Raw genomic sequence first — 19134 nt, forward strand, 5'->3', positions numbered from 1 at the left:
TACCAGCGGCGTTCTCCGAACCCCGGCGCGTATCCGCGCAAACTCCACCTCTCGTCCTGGGCAGCGGCTGCTAAGATCTCGCGCTGTCTAGGAGTGGCTGGGACTTTGAACCTCTGCTTGGTGCCTGGTTGTTTCTGCACCATGAGGGGTTAATTCCCAGATTCTGTCCAGCTCCTATCAGGTTCTGGAGGTGGAGTTCTGGCTGCATAAATTGCAGCTTCACTAGTCACCTGTGCCAGTGTTTGAAAATCCCTTTCTCCACTCGCTGCTCTAGGTTGTATTGCTCAGTATCTTTATCTGTATTGTTGTGACCTCGGCTAGTTTTTGACTTTGACTCTTTGCTTACTGATTTTGCTATTGACGTACCCTCTCGTTGTGATTCCGGCTTGTTTACGATTCTTTTGTGTTTTATGTTGTCAGTCGGTTTGTGTTTTCCTTCCCACACTTATTCCAGTGTATCTCGAAGTCTTCAAGTAGTCGCCCCACGGTTTAGCGTGGGGGGCTATAGGAAGGGACAGAGGTTGGGGCAAGCTCAGGGCTCACTATCCCCTGTCTTTTGTGTACCAATCTTAACAGAAACACTGGCCACACATAGGTCTGCATCCTGTATCCGACCTGCTACATTCTCTCCTCCCATGGAGCCTTTGTCAGCTGTGGTCACTCAGGTCCAGACCCTAACTCAGATTGTTCAGGATCTAGCCTCCCGTCTCCAAATTCAGGAATCTATGCAGGTTCCGCGGCAGACATCACCGCAGGATCCACTGCCACCCACACCTGAACCTAAGGTTCCTCTCCCTGACGTGTTTTTTGGTGACCGTAAGAAATTTTTTTCATTTCGGGAGGGCTGTAAACTTTATTTTTCCTTACGTCCTCGTTCATCGGGCACAGAGATTCAAAGGGTGGGCGTGGTAATTTCCCTGCTGCGTGGGGATCCGCAAAATTGGGCCTTTTCTCTCCCACCTGACTCCCCATCCCGTTCTTCTCTTGACGCTTTTTTTTCTGCTTTAGGCCAGATTTATGACGAACCTGACCGCCGAGCACTTGCAGTTTCCCACCTTAGATCTCTGTGTCAGGGAAAACGGACAGCAGAAGATTATTGTGCCCAGTTCAGACAGTATGTGACTGACTCGCAATGGAATGACTGCGCCCTAAAAGACCAATTTATGTCCGGACTGTCAGACCGAGTACAGGACTTAGTCTTAGCTTATGCCGAGCCTCAGACATTAGATGATGCTATGACTCTGGTCATCCGAGTTGATCGTCGCCTAAGATCCAGGCGATCACCTCGGGTGTCCTCTGACTGTCAGCCAGCGGCCAGTCTGTCTCCAGGTAGTCCAGAATTGGAATCCATGGAGCTGGATAGCATCTCTCCTGCACAGCGGAAGCAACATCGACTGAGACGTCATCTTTGTTTCTACTGTGGAAGTCCTGATCATCTGGTCAACACCTGTTCCAAGAGGCAGCAGCAGGAAAACTTCCGCTCCTAAGCAGTAGTCGGGGGGACTGCTTAGGAGCTCAGGTACTCCCAATTGTGTCTAGAATGTATTTACCTTGTACTATTAAGTTTCAGTCTGTTTCCTGCACTGGTCGCGCCTTTTTGGATTCAGGTGCTGCGTCTAATTTAATCGATTATAAGTTTGTCTCTCAGTTTTGCATGTCATTGATTCCATTGTCCACTCCTATCCAGATGTCGGGTGCGGATTTGACCCCTCTACAGGCAGGGTTGATCAAATTCCGAACCCCGCAGATAAAGCTTATGGTAGGAGCTATGCATGAAGAGTGGTGTTCTTTCCTAGTTATGGAAAACTTGTCTGAAAATGTCATCCTTGGTCTACCCTGGCTCCGGATCCATAATCCGGTAATTAATTGGGAAACTCTGGAGCTGGTTCATTGGGGTCCTCACTGTAAGGATCACCTGTCCAAAGTTTCATTATGTACAGTAGTAGCGGAAGATCAGAGTCTTCCAGGTTTTCTCTCTGATTACTCAGATGTGTTTTCAAAACCCTTGTCCCAAGTCCTTCCTCCTCACAGGGAGTTTGATTGTAAAATTGACCTTCTTCCTGATGCTAGATTGCCAAAGGGTCGTATATATAACCTGTCAGTACCAGAACGGGAGTCACTGAAGAGTTATATTGATGAGAGTTTGGCAATCGGACATATCCGTCCCTCTGAGTCGCCCACTGGGGCCGGGTTCTTTTTTGTTGAGAAAAAAGATGGTGGTTTACGGCCGTGCATTGATTATCGAGAATTAAATAAGATAACGGTAAAAAACTCAGGTCCTCTCCCCTTGATCCCGGATCTCTTAAATCAGGTTTCTGGGGCCCAAGTTTTCTCTAAATTAGATCTCAGAGGGGCTTATAACCTGATTCGGATCCGAGAAGGGGATGAGTGGAAAACCGCATTTAATACACCTTTGGGGCACTTTGAATACCTGGTTATGCCTTTTGGTTTGAGTAATGCCCCAGCGGTTTTTCAAGGGTTTATGAACTCCATCTTTCATGATTACATTGGTGTGTTTATGGTGGTATATCTAGACGATATTTTGATTTTCTCTCCTGATATGGTTTCTCACCAGCAACATCTCCGCCAAGTACTTACCAGGTTGCGCAAAAACCACCTCTTCGCTAAGCTGGAAAAGTGTGTTTTTTGCGTCCAGAAGGTTTCCTTCTTAGGTTATGTTGTGACTCCCTCTGATGTACAGATGGATCCGAGTAAGGTTCAGGCGCTCACGGACTGGGTTTGGCCTACCAATCTCAAGGCCCTACAACGTTTTTTAGGTTTCGCTAACTATTATCGGAACTTTATAAAGAGCTTTTTCGTGATCGCCAAACCCCTCACGGATCTGACACGTAAGGGTGCTGATCCGAACAATTGGTCCCCTGCCGCTTACTCAGCGTTTGAAACTCTAAAAGCGGCATTCTCGTCAGCCCCGGTTTTGGTTCAACCTGACCTCTCTCTACCGTTTGTTGTGGAGGTTGATGCCTCCGAGGTAGGAGTAGGTGCAGTGTTGTCTCAGGGGTCTTCCACTCTCACCAGACTTAGGCCCTGTGCATATTTCTCTAGAAAATTTTCTTCTTGTGAGAGGAATTATGATATTGGTAATCGAGAGCTCCTTGCCATTAAGTGGGCATTTGAAGTCTGGCGACACTTTTTGGAGGGAGCTCTTCATCCGATAACTGTGCTCACGGATCATAAGAACTTAGTATATTTGGATACTGCTAAGCGCTTGAACTCACGTCAGGCTAGGTGGGCCTTGTTTTTCTCTCGCTTTAATTTTGTGGTCACCTACCGACCTGGGTCAAAAAATGTGAAGGCTGATGCCTTGTCCCGTAGCTTCGGGACTCCTGAGCTTCCAGAGGCTGCTGACAGTAATATTTTGTCTCCAGGGGTTGTGCTGGCAGCTGTCTCCTCCCACCTCTCCTCTCAAATTTTAGCAGAACAAAGATCTGCACCTAAAGACCTTCCGGAAGGCAAATTATTTGTTCCTCCTTCTTGTCGTTTGAGAGTGTTGGAGGAGACGCATTGCTCGGTATTGGCTGGTCATCCGGGAATGCGGAGTACTTTGGATCTCTTAAAGAGAAGTTACTGGTGGCCTCACATGACTAAGGATGTGCACGCATTTGTCCAAGCCTGTCAGGTCTGTGCGCGAGGAAAGACTCCCAGGAGACGTCCTGAGGGGCCTCTTCTTCCGCTTCCAGTTCCCACCAGGCCATGGTCTAAAGTGTCTATGGACTTCGTCACTGATCTGCCAGCATCTCAAGGCTGTTCAGTGGTTTGGGTGGTAGTGGACCGTTTCTCTAAAATGGGACACTTTGTTCCATTAAAAAAGTTGCCTTCAGCTGAAGAATTAGCTGAATTGTTTATACAGAATATTGTACGCCTCCATGGTATACCAGATGATATTGTGTCAGATAGGGGCGTACAATTTGTTTCCAAATTTTGGCGAGCATTTTGTTCTAGACTGGAAGTTAATCTGTCGTTCTCGTCGGCGTTTCACCCTGAGTCTAATGGTCAGTCTGAGAGAATGAATCAGGAGATGATTCAATATCTGCGACTCTTTGTCTCGGACAGTCAGGACTAGTGGGTGAAATTCCTTCCGTTGGCAGAATTTGCTATTAATAACCACTGTAGTTCGTCCACACAGGTATCTCCGTTTTTCTGCAATTATGGTTTTCATCCACGTTTCTCTTTTTCATCTGTGCCTGTCCCTAATATTCCTCGAGCAGAAGCTATTACATCCAAGTTGCGCTCGCTCTGGTCACAAGTTTGGGAGAATATTCAGAGGGCACAAAATTCTATGGTCCAACAAACTGAAAGAAGGCGCACTAAATCCGATACGTTTGTGGTGGGGGATAAAGTGTGGTTATCAACAAAAAACCTTAAATTGAAGGTCCCCTCTTTGAAGTTTGCGCCCAGGTTTGTAGGTCCGTTTGTTGTTACTCATATTGTTAACCCGGTTTCCTTCAAGATTACTCTTCCAGCAGGGTGGCGGGTCCATAACACCTTCCATAAGAGTCTTCTGAAGCGCTATGTTGAGCCTGTTTTGCCTCTTTCTGACCCTCCTTCTCCATCTATTGTGGAGGGGAATCTGGAATTTGAGGTGGAAAAGGTGGTGAATTCCAGATGGGTAGGTAACTCCCTGCAGTACCTGGTCCATTGGAAAGGTTTTGGTCCTGAGGATAGGTCTTGGGTTCCGGCTAGAGATGTTCATGCTCCACGGTTACTCAGGTTATTTCATCAGACCTACCCTCAGAAGCCATCTTTAAGATCTAGGGGTCCGAAGGCCCCCCGTCAGGGGGGGGGGTACTGTCAGGTTCGCTAGGGAGATTGCTGGGACTTCTGGTGGTACCAGCGGCGTTCTCCGAACCCCGGCGCGTATCCGCGCAAACTCCACCTCTCGTCCTGGGCAGCGGCTGCTAAGATCTCGCGCTGTCTAGGAGTGGCTGGGACTTTGAACCTCTGCTTGGTGCCTGGTTGTTTCTGCACCATGAGGGGTTAATTCCCAGATTCTGTCCAGCTCCTATCAGGTTCTGGAGGTGGAGTTCTGGCTGCATAAATTGCAGCTTCACTAGTCACCTGTGCCAGTGTTTGAAAATCCCTTTCTCCACTCGCTGCTCTAGGTTGTATTGCTCAGTATCTTTATCTGTATTGTTGTGACCTCGGCTAGTTTTTGACTTTGACTCTTTGCTTACTGATTTTGCTATTGACGTACCCTCTCGTTGTGATTCCGGCTTGTTTACGATTCTTTTGTGTTTTATGTTGTCAGTCGGTTTGTGTTTTCCTTCCCACACTTATTCCAGTGTATCTCGAAGTCTTCAAGTAGTCGCCCCACGGTTTAGCGTGGGGGGCTATAGGAAGGGACAGAGGTTGGGGCAAGCTCAGGGCTCACTATCCCCTGTCTTTTGTGTACCAATCTTAACAGCTGCTAGCAGAGAGCCAGGTAATGTGAAAAGGTTTATACAGTACTAAAATGATTCAGAATGCGTACAAAGCATTTTACTAGCATAAGCTAAATTATCACCAGCTAAAAATCACATTCCTGGTGACAGGTTCCCTTTAATAAAACTTCACAAACCTATCCTTTATTTTTCAGAAAATGACAGTAATCTTCCTCTCTAGTACCACCTACCTGGCTAATTTCTTGTTTCAACATCTATTGTAAATATAAGGTCCTTAGGTCCCTTTTGCTTCCAAGAGACCCAGAATAAGTCAAATAAAATCTTTTTTTTTTGTTTTTTTTTTTTAACTCTGGATTTTTTGTTTTTTTTTAAATCCCTGTTGGGTAAGCGGAGGGTTATAATTATCCGCATTCACACCACTGTCGAGCTGTCTTTTTGTCCACATGACATGTGAAAGGTACTGTGTGATTTGTCAGAACCACAGTGTTTCGCTCGGTAAAAACCTCATTGTTAGTAGTCGTGTCCTTCAATTATACCGTAGGGAAAACTGCTGTACACACCAGATATTTAACTCTCATATAAATCATAAGTGATAGCTTTCCAAAGCAATACTGTATCACAGCCGAGTGACGACTCCGAGGAAAGTTTAATTAGTAAACATTTCTTATTCCTTTCCGAAACGCTTTTAATTTGTTGCGGGATTTTTTTAATTTTTTTTTTTTTCCCACTTGCCAGTATTTTATATATCGCGGCTGTCTTAAGCCTTTTCAGAATATCCAATTTGCAGACTGTATTGTGACAGGCAATTATTTCAGCGAGTAAATCTTTCTAACTTCAAACTCTCTAATTTTTTCCGTGTGTATATTTTGTCACGCTTGAAAATAATGAGAACAATCAAAAAGTAAATGCCACGTCTGCCGTCGGTTGATGAGGTGTCATTTTTTTTTTTATTATTGTTGTTGAGCCGTGTTTATAAATTGAGGAAACTTAAAGTATTGCAGTGTTAAAGGGTTTATTACAGTTTACGATTAGTAGGCCGGCTCTGGGTCGAAATATTTAAAAAATAAGTAAAAAAAATTTTTTTTAAAGAAAATCTACCACTTGGGTGCAGTGCTTTTTAACAAACACAGGTTGGTACTGTGCCTCCTGAAACACAATCCATTCTTCTTTTAGCTTCTTATTTAAAAAAAAAAAAAAATAATAATTTTAAAATTATGCAAATGAGCCTCAGGGGCCCCCGGCTACATTACAGAATAGCCTTGTATCATCTGCTAATTATTCACGATTCCATTCTACATATTTGCCAATCTCCCTCCCCAGCCAAAGAGCAGAATGGAGGAATGAATAATTAGCAGATTACCGGAGCCAGAAGCCCCTGAGGCTCATTTGCATAATTTTGAAAGGCAGTTTTCTGAAAAAACTAAGCTATAAGAAGCAAAAAGAAGAACGGATCCTGTTTCAGATCCGCATCCAGCATGCTACTGTACAGGCAGTTCCCTACTTAAGGAAATCTGACTTACTGATGGACTGCTCTGACCACTGTGACATCTGATGAAGCTCCCTGGACCCTACTTTAATCCCAGGCTGCAATGATTAGCTGTAAGGTGTCTGTATGAGGTTAAAATATAGGTTTTATACAATGTGTGGTGTTAATTATATAATTAACCCTACAGACAATAGTATAAGAGAAATTCACATATCCCTTGTTGTTTGTTTGATAGATTTATACAGAAGATTTTTTGTAATTAAAGGCTCCAGGCAAATAAAGAACAAAATTTACCTGTCGTCAGGGAGAGCTGTGTACTCATACATTTTTTTGTGTTGTTAGTAGCAGCAGGACTGTGAAAAATACATTCATATTCCAAGATTGTAGCAGGACTTGGAGCACTGTGGTGCACCGGTGTGCGAGATCTCTACAGTGAACACTCTGTTCTGAGACACTGCTGTAGCAGGCTTCTGTTTGAATACTATTACTCAAGGGGTGGCCTCATCATGCCATGAATATGGTGTAAGTAATGTATTACTGCCATTATGGATCCCATTACTCAAGTAGTGATGCCCATAATAAGGCACATCACTCCTATGGGCACTGATTGGCAGACACAAGCTGTCTGTCTGTACACAACCACAGAGAAGATAGCAGCAGCGTAATTCCTGGATTGCAGGAGGAAATTTTTGGTGTTCCATTCTGTTCTTTAAATGGTGGGGCAATCCCTTTAACAAAATACAGCATTAAAGTGAACTTGTCACCAGGAATGTCATTTTTAGCAGGTGACTGGTTCCAGTAGCCTTTGCTTTGCCGATTTTAAAAACACCTTTATCAGCATTCTGATACTACTTTATAAAACTTTCTTTCACATTACCTGTCTCTCTGCCAGCCGTGTTTGGCGAGTCCCATGGGATCAGGGGGCCTACAAAATGTTTTCTCTCCTCCACACCATACCCCTCTTACCCCTATCTGTTCAATGTACATGAGAGGAAGAGGGGAGTGGGAGAGGGAGCTGCATGAGTGTGAAGGAAAGAATGAAGAGACTCAGGCACACAGTCAGCTGCAGCTAAAAATGACATTCCTGCTGACAGGTTCTCTTTAAGTATAACGCATTACATAATTTTTTTTATCATAATATACATCATTAAAAGCTACAATCGATACAGAAGTAGTAATTTTGTCCCACCAAAAATAGGCATAGCCTGTGTCCTTTGGCCTGAGGTTTCTCCTGCTCATTACTTGAGTGATCTAGAGCGATCAGCCAATTATCAATTACTCGGAACGTGTTATATGTAAATCCGCTAATTATGTAGTATGGAAAGTGCGTTCCTTAAATCTGTATTAACAGCTTCTCCTGCACGAGGTCAGGGAGCGCTGTTAATAAGTAATGTGGCAGCTTATGCTGTTTGCGATGTTGGTGAGGGAGAGAAAGACAATTTCTAAGTGTTCATTAAGAAACGGCTCCATTTTACACTTCTCAGGGAATGAAATATCCGGGTTTATGCTTGGAGAACCCGACTTCGTCTGATTCCTACTTATACTTCTGAAATATCGGCAACACTGACAGTAAGGAGACCTCAACGCTTGTACCAGACCTTCCCATGGACTGGACAAAGAGTATCAGTGCTGGATGCACTTGTTAAGATAACTTCATTCTAAGCAACAAAAAAATGACTCTTCTCTGCTCATATTCATGCAACTTAGAAAACTATATTTTTTTTATAGGTAAATGGTCTGGATTTCACATCTAGTCTAGTCTGGTGATGTGTCGCTCGGGAACGAGCCGGCTCTTGTTCGTGAACGACGGGATCCGGCTCCCCTCAGTAAGCCGATGTCTCACTTAACCCCCGGCCCTAACCGGCTCACCACGCTCCCTTTAACTCGATATAATCAGGTTAAAAGTGTAGTAGTGTGGGGTGACTGACTGTCCTGCGGCTCCCTATTATATATTTAATAGGGAGTCGTTCAGGAGCCAGAAGAGCCGGCTCTAATTAGTGAGCGGAGCCTAATGAGCCAGCTCACTAAGAAGAGACAGAATTCCCATCACTACTTTACTCTCTCTATAGTTAAATCTTGTATATATTGACAGCAAGAGGGAAGAGATTTAAAGAGAACCTGTCATGCCAGTTTACACACCCAAAATAAAGACTTCATTAAAGAAAATCTACCATTTGATTTCATGCATTATAAACCAAACATACCAGGAGAATGCTATGGCTACACTGATGCAGAAACATATCTTGTTTAGTCCCTGAGCTGAGTGGGTTTTGCTGAAAAAAAAACTATTATAAAATTCAGGATAATGAGGCTCTGTGCTTGGCTCAGCGCTTCTCCTCTTACACTGCTCAGGAGAATGATGTAATCACTGACAGGCAGAAGTAATCAATCGCTGCACCATCCCCCAGCTGCTGTGTATGAGTGATCCAGGTTAATTAGTCCTGTCTGGAACAGTGCAGACAGGTTGTGTAATGTGTTTATATACTGCATGAAGCATGCAATTCAGCTTTCCCAAGGTCCTGAATGTCATAATAACCACTCAACTCAGGTATTACACATGATATGCTGCTGCATCAGTGTAGCGACAGTATTCTGAAGGTAGGTTTGCTTCATAATGTATGAAATCAAACGGTAGGTTTCCTTTAAAAACTTTCTTAAAAAGCATTGCGATGTTACAAAAATCAGTTTGTACACTTATATGCAATTCACCTGTCATTAACACTAATTGGGGGACATGTATTATAGTTTTTTTCTTTGGTGTATATTTGAGACTTTTGGCAGGTATTTTTTGCACCATATGTATGATCATGTCTTTTTACTTGTGATACATGTTCAGTTTTTCCTATCCTGGCAGGCGCAACGTTTGGCTTTTTTTTAAAGACTTTTTGTTGCAAATGTCTCAAATCCACATGGACACAAACCACGAGAGGGGGTTATATGCAGGAGCGGACATTACTGTAAATTTAGATTTGAGACCGTGTCCAGCATTTTTAAGCACTGTACTCACACCCCAGGTAGAGGACGACAAATGAGGCTGTGGTCACACCTGGTGTTAATACACGCGTTTTCAAATGAGAAGAGGAGATTTGGCTAATTAAAAGCCGTCAACATGGCGTTTACAAAATATGTGTTAACAAGATGTTAACAGATATGCTAACATATTAACAAATGTGTGTTATAAACACCATGTTAACAGCATGTAATTAGGCAAATATGCCCTAATGTGTTTTGATGCATATGAAAGTGCATGTGTTAACACCACGCCCTTAGAAGTAACCAAAAAAAAATGTCAAAAATGTAAATGCCAAAATTTATGAATTTAAAAAAACACAGCCCAAACTTTCCAACGTGCAAAATTTTAAACATTTAAAGCTCGTGAAATAATTCCAATTTACATGTTAATACAGGGTCCATGAAAAAAAATCCTTCCTTAGAACCTGCCTTTAACTAGGTGCAGATTACCGCCTAAAAATATGCAAAAATAAGCAAAAAATGTGACACATAAGTGAAAAGTCACATGGAACATCTGGAAAATAAAGATACATAAGGCACTGCACAAGGTGCAGACCAAGGTGTACTTTATAAAACGACAGCAAAAGTCGCAGTGAAAAGTCGCAAAAATGAGACAATTTAACTAGCAGAAAAAAAGGTACATGTCCTGCATTGAGTCTTGCATATTAAAATTTACTTACTTACACTGTTCTGCCTCCTTGTTCCTTAATGACATTTCTCAGACTATGCTATTTTGCTGTATGGAACATGAAGAGAGAGCTCATTTGGCACATAAAGTCATGTGAACAGGAAAATCTAAGGTCCTGCGACATCTCCCCATGTATGTATCTGATCACATGAAATCACAGCAGCCTCTATGGAGAATAGGGAGGAGTACAAGTTCATGGAGGCTGCTGTGATTTCATGTGATCAGATATATGCATGGTGTATAGTTTGCTAATGTTAATAGGCTAAAGGACTCTTACCCTGGTTACATGACATGCTAAGAAGAGGCATGGGACATGGGGAGGAGTAGATGGGGAGGGGCCAGTCAAGCAGCACACGCCTTCTCTGATGCCAGAAAATATAATATAAACGTTAAACAGTGTTTAGCTAAAAGAAAGGTGTCAGTTAGTTAATAGGACTCTATAGGAACCTACAGTACACTAGCTGTATAAGTGAAAATGTGGTGGCAGGTTCTCTTCAAGTGTGAAGCTCATTTTATCAGTAAGGGAGCAATAGAAGAGACAAGTAAGTGGAGAAAAAAGAATTTTCCTGTGAAAAGATATATTACCAAGTTTCTAATTCATTGATGAGTGAAAAGTTACATACAGTAATTGTATACATTGTTACATTCTATACATTTCTTCAAAACATACTACTTCAAAAATATACCCGTGTGAAGATACTTTTCCATAAATGGTGCCATTTTATCCCTTAGAAATTAGATAGGTGCCCATAGATATGAAAACGGAGCAGAAGGGATTGTACAAAGAATCAAATAGCTTTTCTACCACAGCCTGTGGTAATGAACACTGAATCCAGGTGGTAAGACACGCATGTATGGCCACAACTGCCAGGGTGCGGGGTGGTCATATCCAAGGACATCTCGTTTCTATGGGACAACATGGCTACATTTATGGGAAAGTATATTCCTACAGGTACATTTTTTTAAATAACATTCAATTAAAGAAATGTATATACATGGCAGATGAATTAGATTAAATGCGAATACATAGATGGGAAAATTCCTTTAAGGCTAAGGGTGAGTTTACACTATATAGCGCTCATTTTGTACAAGTACTGGAAGGGCTCTCTATGCACAAATAAAATGTGCCCATTGGGTTCTACTGACCCGAGAGGAATCAATAGTATAACTGTGTCATCTGTATACAGGCGGTCCCCTACTTAAGAACACTCGACTTACATACGACCCCTAGTTACAAACGGACCTCTGGATGTTGGTAATTTATTGTACTTTAGTCCTAGGCTACAATGATCAGCTGTAACAGTTATCACAGGTGTCTGTAATGAAGCTTTAGTGTTAATATTGATTCTTATGACAGCCCAACATTTTTAAAATCCAATTGTCACAGAGACCAAAAAAGTTCTGGCTGGGATTACAATGATAAAATATACAGGTCCGACTTACATACAAACTCAACTTAAGAACAAACCTACAGACCCTATCTTGTATCTAACCCGGGGACTGCCTATATACTCCTCCATGTATGCAACATCATGTTCATTTCCCTTGTTGATGGATTTCCTCTGGACACTGCATCCCAAAGCCGAGCATCATGGGAATTTATAGATGGGGAGTATGCAGATACACATGGGATATCTTAAAGAACTGAATAAACTCCAATATGGCAAAAAAAATTATAATTTAGAAAGAATATATCTATTTTTTTAGCCCAACATAAATCATAATCATAATCAACTGAAATGACAAGAAAGCAATATACATAAGAACTACATAAAATTCCAAAAAAACACAAAAAAAATCTCACCATGTAGCATCCAGCAGAGGTGCGGGATCGAGTCCGGCCAGTAGTAAATAGGGTAGCCATTCTTTGTAATGGTTTTTAGATAACTGTTGTTTAAATGCATTAAGTTCTTCCCCAGAAGGCAATGGACAGTACTGGCGGAGAAAGTACCGAAATAAAGGAAAATTGTTGTATTCCAAACAACTCTGTAAATAAAAGCTGGACAGCTGGAATCCATATTTAAGGAGAAGCGGGGCCATAACCGAGTGCCTGAAACACACAGGAACAGCACGATGAGACCTTTGATTAGTTATTACACAGATATTACTGATTATTTGGTTTTAATTGGCTTTTAATCCACAAATATCCCATGTGTTCCAGTATTCTGTCACCTGTCTATCTGTATATATAACCTTGCAATGGATTCTCAACAGCATGGTGACTCGCTTACTATACTTACATCCGCGTAGTTGTTTGGGGGCCCAACCTGGTGCAGAATTCACCCGAGCCCCCACAGTGAGAGTCCTCATTACTGCACCCACACACAGTATATTGTCAGTTAGAGCCCAGATTACTCCGCCCACACACAGCAATTGACAGTGAGAGTCCTGATTACCCAGCCCACTCAGTGATTTACAGTGAGAGTCCTGATTACCCAGCCCACTCAGTGATTTACAGTGAGAGTCCTGATTACCCCGCCCACTCAGTGATGGACAGTGAGAGTCTTGATTACTGCGCCCATACACAGTAAATTGTCAGATAGAGCCCAGATTACTCTGCCCACACACAGTGATTTACAGCGAGAGTCCTGATTACCCCGCCCACACAGTGATGGACAGTGAGAGTCTTTAATACCCCGCCCACACAGTGATGGACAGTGAGAGTCTTTAATACCCCGCCCACACAGTGATGGACAGTGAGAGTCTTTAATACCCCGCCCACACAGTGATGGACAGTGAGAGTCTTTAATACCCCGCCCACACAGTGATGGACAGTGAGAGTCTTTAATACCCCGCCCACACAGTGATGGACAGTAAGAGTCTTTAATACCCCGCCCACACAGTGATGGACAGTGAGAGTCTTGATTACTGCGCCCATACACGGCGATTGACAGTGAGAGTCCTGATTACTCCGCCCACACACAGTGATTTACAGTGATTCCTGATTACCCCACCCACACAGTGATGGACAGTGAGAGTCCTGATTACTTCGCCCACACACAGCGATTGACAGTGAGAGTCCTGATTACTCCGCCCACATACAGTGATTTACAGTGAGAGTCCTGATTACCCTGCCGACATACAGTAAGAGTTCTGATGACACTACCCAAATACAGTAATTGTCAGTAAGAGTCCAGACTACTTTACCCACACTCAACGTTTGATAGTAATAGTCTGGATTACTCCACCTACACACAGTGATTGACAGTGAGAGTCCTGATTACCCCGCCCACGCACAGCTATTAAGATTCCCCCAATAACAGTGATTGACAGCCTTCTGTGTACAAAGACGAATACAAGGAAAATGTCAATCATCCAGTGCGATTGGCTTAATGCATCTTCAGTAAAAGCCTACAAAAGGATTATTTAATGTATTTTTATTTTAAAAACACACCAATCCATCACACAGACACTTCTAAATGAACGATTTTCTGATGTCTACTGTACATTTAAATAACCTAAAAACCCATTACATTAAAAAAAAAGGCTTGACCCAAATGTGGCCTCAAAACTACATTAAAAGTTACAACAAGCCATTAAGATTTACTCTACCAAAATTAGTCACTAGCAATGGATTTCAGTTAAAAGCCGTCTCGAGGAACTCACGTAGAATCACAATAAATTCTAACTCCAGAGTCTACGGTGTTTGTTATTCAGTTCACACTCCGCTCTGCCCTAAATAACAAAACTCGGTGAAGAAAACCGGCCACTAGCAGTCAATAGATTTCAGCAATCATATACCTAATGGCGGAAAAAAAACAAACAAGAACAATGATACCGGGTGACAAGTGCTCAACAAATGAGACCTGAACTAATTTGATTTTCTCCGGTTTCGAATCATTTCGAGAAGATATGAGTTATCAATACGCGCTCTTTTTATTAAGCAGGGACGGGTAAAAAGGACTCGGTGATGACTTGACAGCTTAGCCTCGGGAAAACGGGGCCAAAAATTAGCACAACTACGTAGTTTATGCCGCCAACTATAAAAAGCACAAAAGACAACAATAACACCGGGGCTAGCCTACTTATCTATTTGTATTAAGTCATTTGCCGTAGACTAAACAAAAACGCGCTAATGATGTGCCGGGATTTTGGAAGACATGCTCCAGTTGATACACTGTAAAACGCTATACAATAAACCTTAAGCAGTGCTTCATTGCAAAACCTCATGCATAATTTATGAGGGACCTGCCGGAGAATACGCTGGCTATTATCCAGGCGTACGTGTTCACATGTGCAACCAAGGACTTGGATGAGTTCCTGCCTCGAGCAATTTCAAATCATCCACAGTCTGACCACAGAAACATTAACTATAATAGGTTAGCTATAATGCAAATGCTTTCATTAGAGAGGGGGCGATCGCACTCCTGCGCTCGCGCCCTTTTTTTTTGGAGGTAGAGCGGATGTGCTCTGTGTAAAACGAATCTGACAATTTTTTTTCCTCGATGTTGAAAATGGAATAAGATAGCTCAATGCAGTCTTCGGGAAAAAGAAGGCAAGATGTAGCAGGGATGACTCGGTCACTTGATGTACTCGATGGTTTATTTATTGTTTCCCCGTTTTCAAGTTTCTGTTTCTTGCTCCCCTCTTTCCAAAAGCCAGAACTTTTTAAAAATAATTTTCTAAGTAACAGAGGTGTATGAGGGCTTGTTTTATTCGTAACAATTTGTACTTCCTGGTGGCCCCATTTAATATTCCTTGGAAAAAATACAAAAAGGAGTGAAAATCAAAAAACCTGCATTTACGGTTTTCCTTAAAGGAAACCTACCACCACGAATCTACCTATTAAGGTAGATCCGGTGGCAGGTTCCTCTCAAATAGAGTCGTTTAGTCCTTTTTAGGCCTAATTCTTTCATGGCCCATAACTTTTATAAATTTTAATTCCCCCAAATATTAAAATTTCCTAAAGTAGCTACTGGGGGCGTGGAGTAGCCAGAGCTGAGGCTACACGGCGCGGCTACTCCACGCCCCAGTGGCCTTTTGCGTTCTGCCTACCAATGCATCTTCAGCGCACACAGCTCCTGGTAGCTGCGCCTTTTGTCTGCGGAGCTGTGTTCTGCGCATGCGCAGTAGCTCTGGCTTCAGAGCCAAGACTGTGCAACCGGCAGCCTGTGTCCTGCACTTGTGCAGAACCCAGCTTCGCAGACGAGTGCACGCAGCTACCAGGAGCTGAAGATGCATTGGTAGGTGGAACGCAAGAGGCTACTGGGGCGTGGAGAAGCAGCGCCATGTAGCTTGAGCTCCAACTTGTCCCAGTAGCCGCTTTAGGAAATTTATAAAAGTTATGGGCCACAAAAGAATTAGCCCTAAAAATGGCTATACTACTCTATATTAGAGGAACCTGCCACCGGATCTACCTTAATATGATAATATGCAATAATATTACGGCGCTCATCTTAACAGGACTTTCCAGCTGCATAATATTGTGACCTATCACTTTCCATGGACATTAATATCAAATCAGTACAGCTCCAACACCTGCAAACCCCAAGTCAGCTGATTCCAGAAGACACTAGCGCGGGAATCTACATAGAGAAAAGAGTCATAAGTACAACCCAGTTCTTTGTGTAGTGACTTAGTTGCCAGAGAGCGGAGCTGTACATCCAGCTTTTTGTTTTTCACAGTTTTTGGAGGCATACACAATCTGCTAATTGGTAGGGGCCCCAAGTGGTGCGCCCTCAAATTATGACTTTTTCAATGGATAGGTAATCAATTTCATGAAGGTCACTTTCATAAAAGGCTGAATAACTTAGTACATATTCAGAACCAAAGCAAAAAGAACATCAAAGCACATCCAAATTTTAGAACATGTTGTCAGTAGTCAGATTTGAACCCCAAGAATGGCAAAGAGTACGTAATACTGAGCTATTGACCATGTGGTAACTGACTGCTCAATTATAATGGACACCAGACCCTGCTCCGGTGTTATGTGTCCCAGGTCCCATATCTATACGGTTGCTCGCCAAACTAAATCGAAGGGCCGATGCCAATGACGGTTGGAAAAATGGACAGCCCTCGTCCTTCTTTCATTGACAGCAAACATTGATTGGAGAGAAGAGCACGTTGTGAAAAACGGAAGACCACGTGAAAAAAAGTTGTGAGAAACCGAAGAGAACGTCTAATTTTCAAAGGCACAAACTCAGGCACAAGCTCAGTCGCTGGCATTTAGTTCTTCTCTGATACATGACATCGGATTTCCTGCTCCTGTAGGTCATCACTGTTGGATTGACTGATGGCAATATTAGAAGGTTCCTCGACAGCAGACCACCATCAGGCAATTCAGGTACATTCTACGTAGCACAGTTCTTGAGAATGTATTTTTCTATTTAACCATTGATTATGACCTCAACTTTTCTACCCTGATGTTTCAACTCCATCCCTGGTCCTTCTAGCTATACTCCAGGCACTTATTCGAAGTTGTGTTTAGACAAGGTTCATTTTTCATCTTTTGGCTTATCGCATCTTGACTGCTCTCCCTGTAATGACCTCCAACTCCATTCCTGACCATGGCCCTGCTCTACCAATGCTACAGACACCAACACTCTTTGCAGGGAGGCCATATATCAGTCTATCCTGGGCTATTCAAATTCACATTAAACATTCGAGAATCCGTAATCTTGTTTGTGTCTACTAACACAATGCATCCTGAAGGACAAAAAAAAAAAAAGATTACTTCTACATCAGTAAACCCACAATACAAATGACAAAACCAGTCTCTGATGTCACCTCTATTTCCTCCAAACGTGCCTATATCCTGACGCTGTCCAAATTTATAACGGTGAAAAGAAAGGAAACGCGTCAAGTCGCTGTCACACCATCAAATACAAAGTGAAAACCTTCTCGAAAGAAAGCAAGAAAAATATCCGCCTAGGTAGCTTAGACGAGCAACTCCAACTTCTTAATTCATGCCGAGACACAGACAATCTGGTGCGGCAGGGATAAAAAAAAAAGTGTCAATTTAGCATTGGCTTCATTCAATTACAGCATCATGTCAACTTCCAAAGACAGGGAGAGTTGATAACCGCTATTGGAAAGAGTCAACTTGAATGCAATTATGTTTTACAACTCTGCTCACCAGCCAAGCTTCCCCCAGGAATATTTACGTAGATCATTTATCACTTTTGAGACTCGGAGAATGTATTGATGATTGTCGGAACTGAGAATAATACATTCTTGTTTACTTTTTAAAGTCTACAATCTTCGGGAACTTTGAAGCCGAGGATCCTTTTAAGTAGAGACTTTGGTCGATGGCAGAACATTTTTATGCGTTCCATCCCAGTGGACACAAATTGTCTGGCCCAGTCTACTCCCTATAATCAAATCCTCCATAAGCTGTGCTCCCCTCCAGCACACTCCTGGGTGCAAAATGCATGATGGGAAAAAAAATAGAGTAATGGAATATTGTAAGGATAAGTCAACACTTTGGGGGATATTTATCAGCACTTGCGGTTATTTTACCCTATTCACCACCTTCAGCAGGACAGGTAGTGGGCCGGCATTTGCTGTCCCTGCACTCACTGCAGCCAGCGGAGCAGCGGTGGAGCTATCACATGCCGGCGCACATCCTCTATGAAACTTATGGGATCAGAAGAATGAAGAGGCTGCACTTCCCTATTCAAGTTCTTGGGGCTTGGGTAGTGGTTCGTATTACACCAGGTGGGCATGAGAGCTATTGTGCAGAGAAATCTTACAGGAGTTGTACCAGTTTATTCCCTATAAAACTATTACAAGCTGATCTGTGAGCTCATAACCAATCATAAGAACGGACCTATTAATCCAGAGAATGGGGGGTCCCCACAGTGGGACAAGTGGCAGGTTAGGCATGTGATCCTGCGGTTTCTTCCAACAATATGAGGATAATGGAAATTGCAGAGAACGGTGCTCAGCTCCAACACTCTCATTCACTATCTATGAGGGTGCCGGAAACAGCTAAATACAGTCATGGCCATAAGTTTTGAGAATGACACAAATATTATATTTTCACATGATCTGTTGCCCTCTGGTTTGTCAGATGTGTTTATCACATACAGAAATACAAGTGCAATCATATTATGAGTAACAAAAGCTTTTATTGGCAGTGAGGAGGAGTTACTGCAGCGAGTCAGTATTTGCAGTGTTGCCCCTTCTTCTTCAGGACCTCTGCGATTCTCCCTGGCAGCTCTCAATCAACTTCTGGACCAAATCCTGACTGATAGCTGTCCATTCCTGCACAATCACTGCTGCATTTTGTCAGAATTTGTTAGTTTTTGTTTGTCCACCCGTCTCTTTAGGATTGACCACAAGTTCCCAATGGGATTAAGATCTGGGGAGTTTCCAGGCCATGGACCCAAAGTCTTCATGTTTTGTCCCCTGAGCCATTTAGTGATCACCTTTGCTTTATGGCAAGGTGCTCCATCATGCTGGAAAAGGCATTGTTCATCACCAAACTGCTCCTGGACGGTTGGGAGAAGTTGCTCTTGGAGGACATTCTGGTCACATTCTTTATTCATGGATGTGTTTTTAGGCAAGACTGTGAGAGCCGATTCCCTTGGCTGAGAAGCCGCCCCACA

The 19134-nt window shown here is 42.8% G+C and overlaps 1 protein-coding gene across 2 annotated transcripts in view; it reads right to left on the reverse strand.

Moving 5' to 3' along the window:
- Positions 1-19134, reverse strand: part of ASB3 (ankyrin repeat and SOCS box containing 3) — an 87203-nt gene that overhangs the window by 16290 nt on the left and 51779 nt on the right. For both annotated transcript variants that reach the window (XM_072140355.1, XM_072140356.1), the window contains exon 8: positions 12390-12635. In XM_072140355.1, the coding sequence (XP_071996456.1) occupies positions 12390-12635 (246 nt within the window). The remainder of the gene's footprint in view (positions 1-12389; positions 12636-19134) is intronic.

This window comes from Engystomops pustulosus, chromosome 3, assembly GCF_040894005.1.
Source record: "Engystomops pustulosus chromosome 3, aEngPut4.maternal, whole genome shotgun sequence".
NCBI lineage: Eukaryota > Metazoa > Chordata > Amphibia > Anura > Leptodactylidae > Engystomops > Engystomops pustulosus.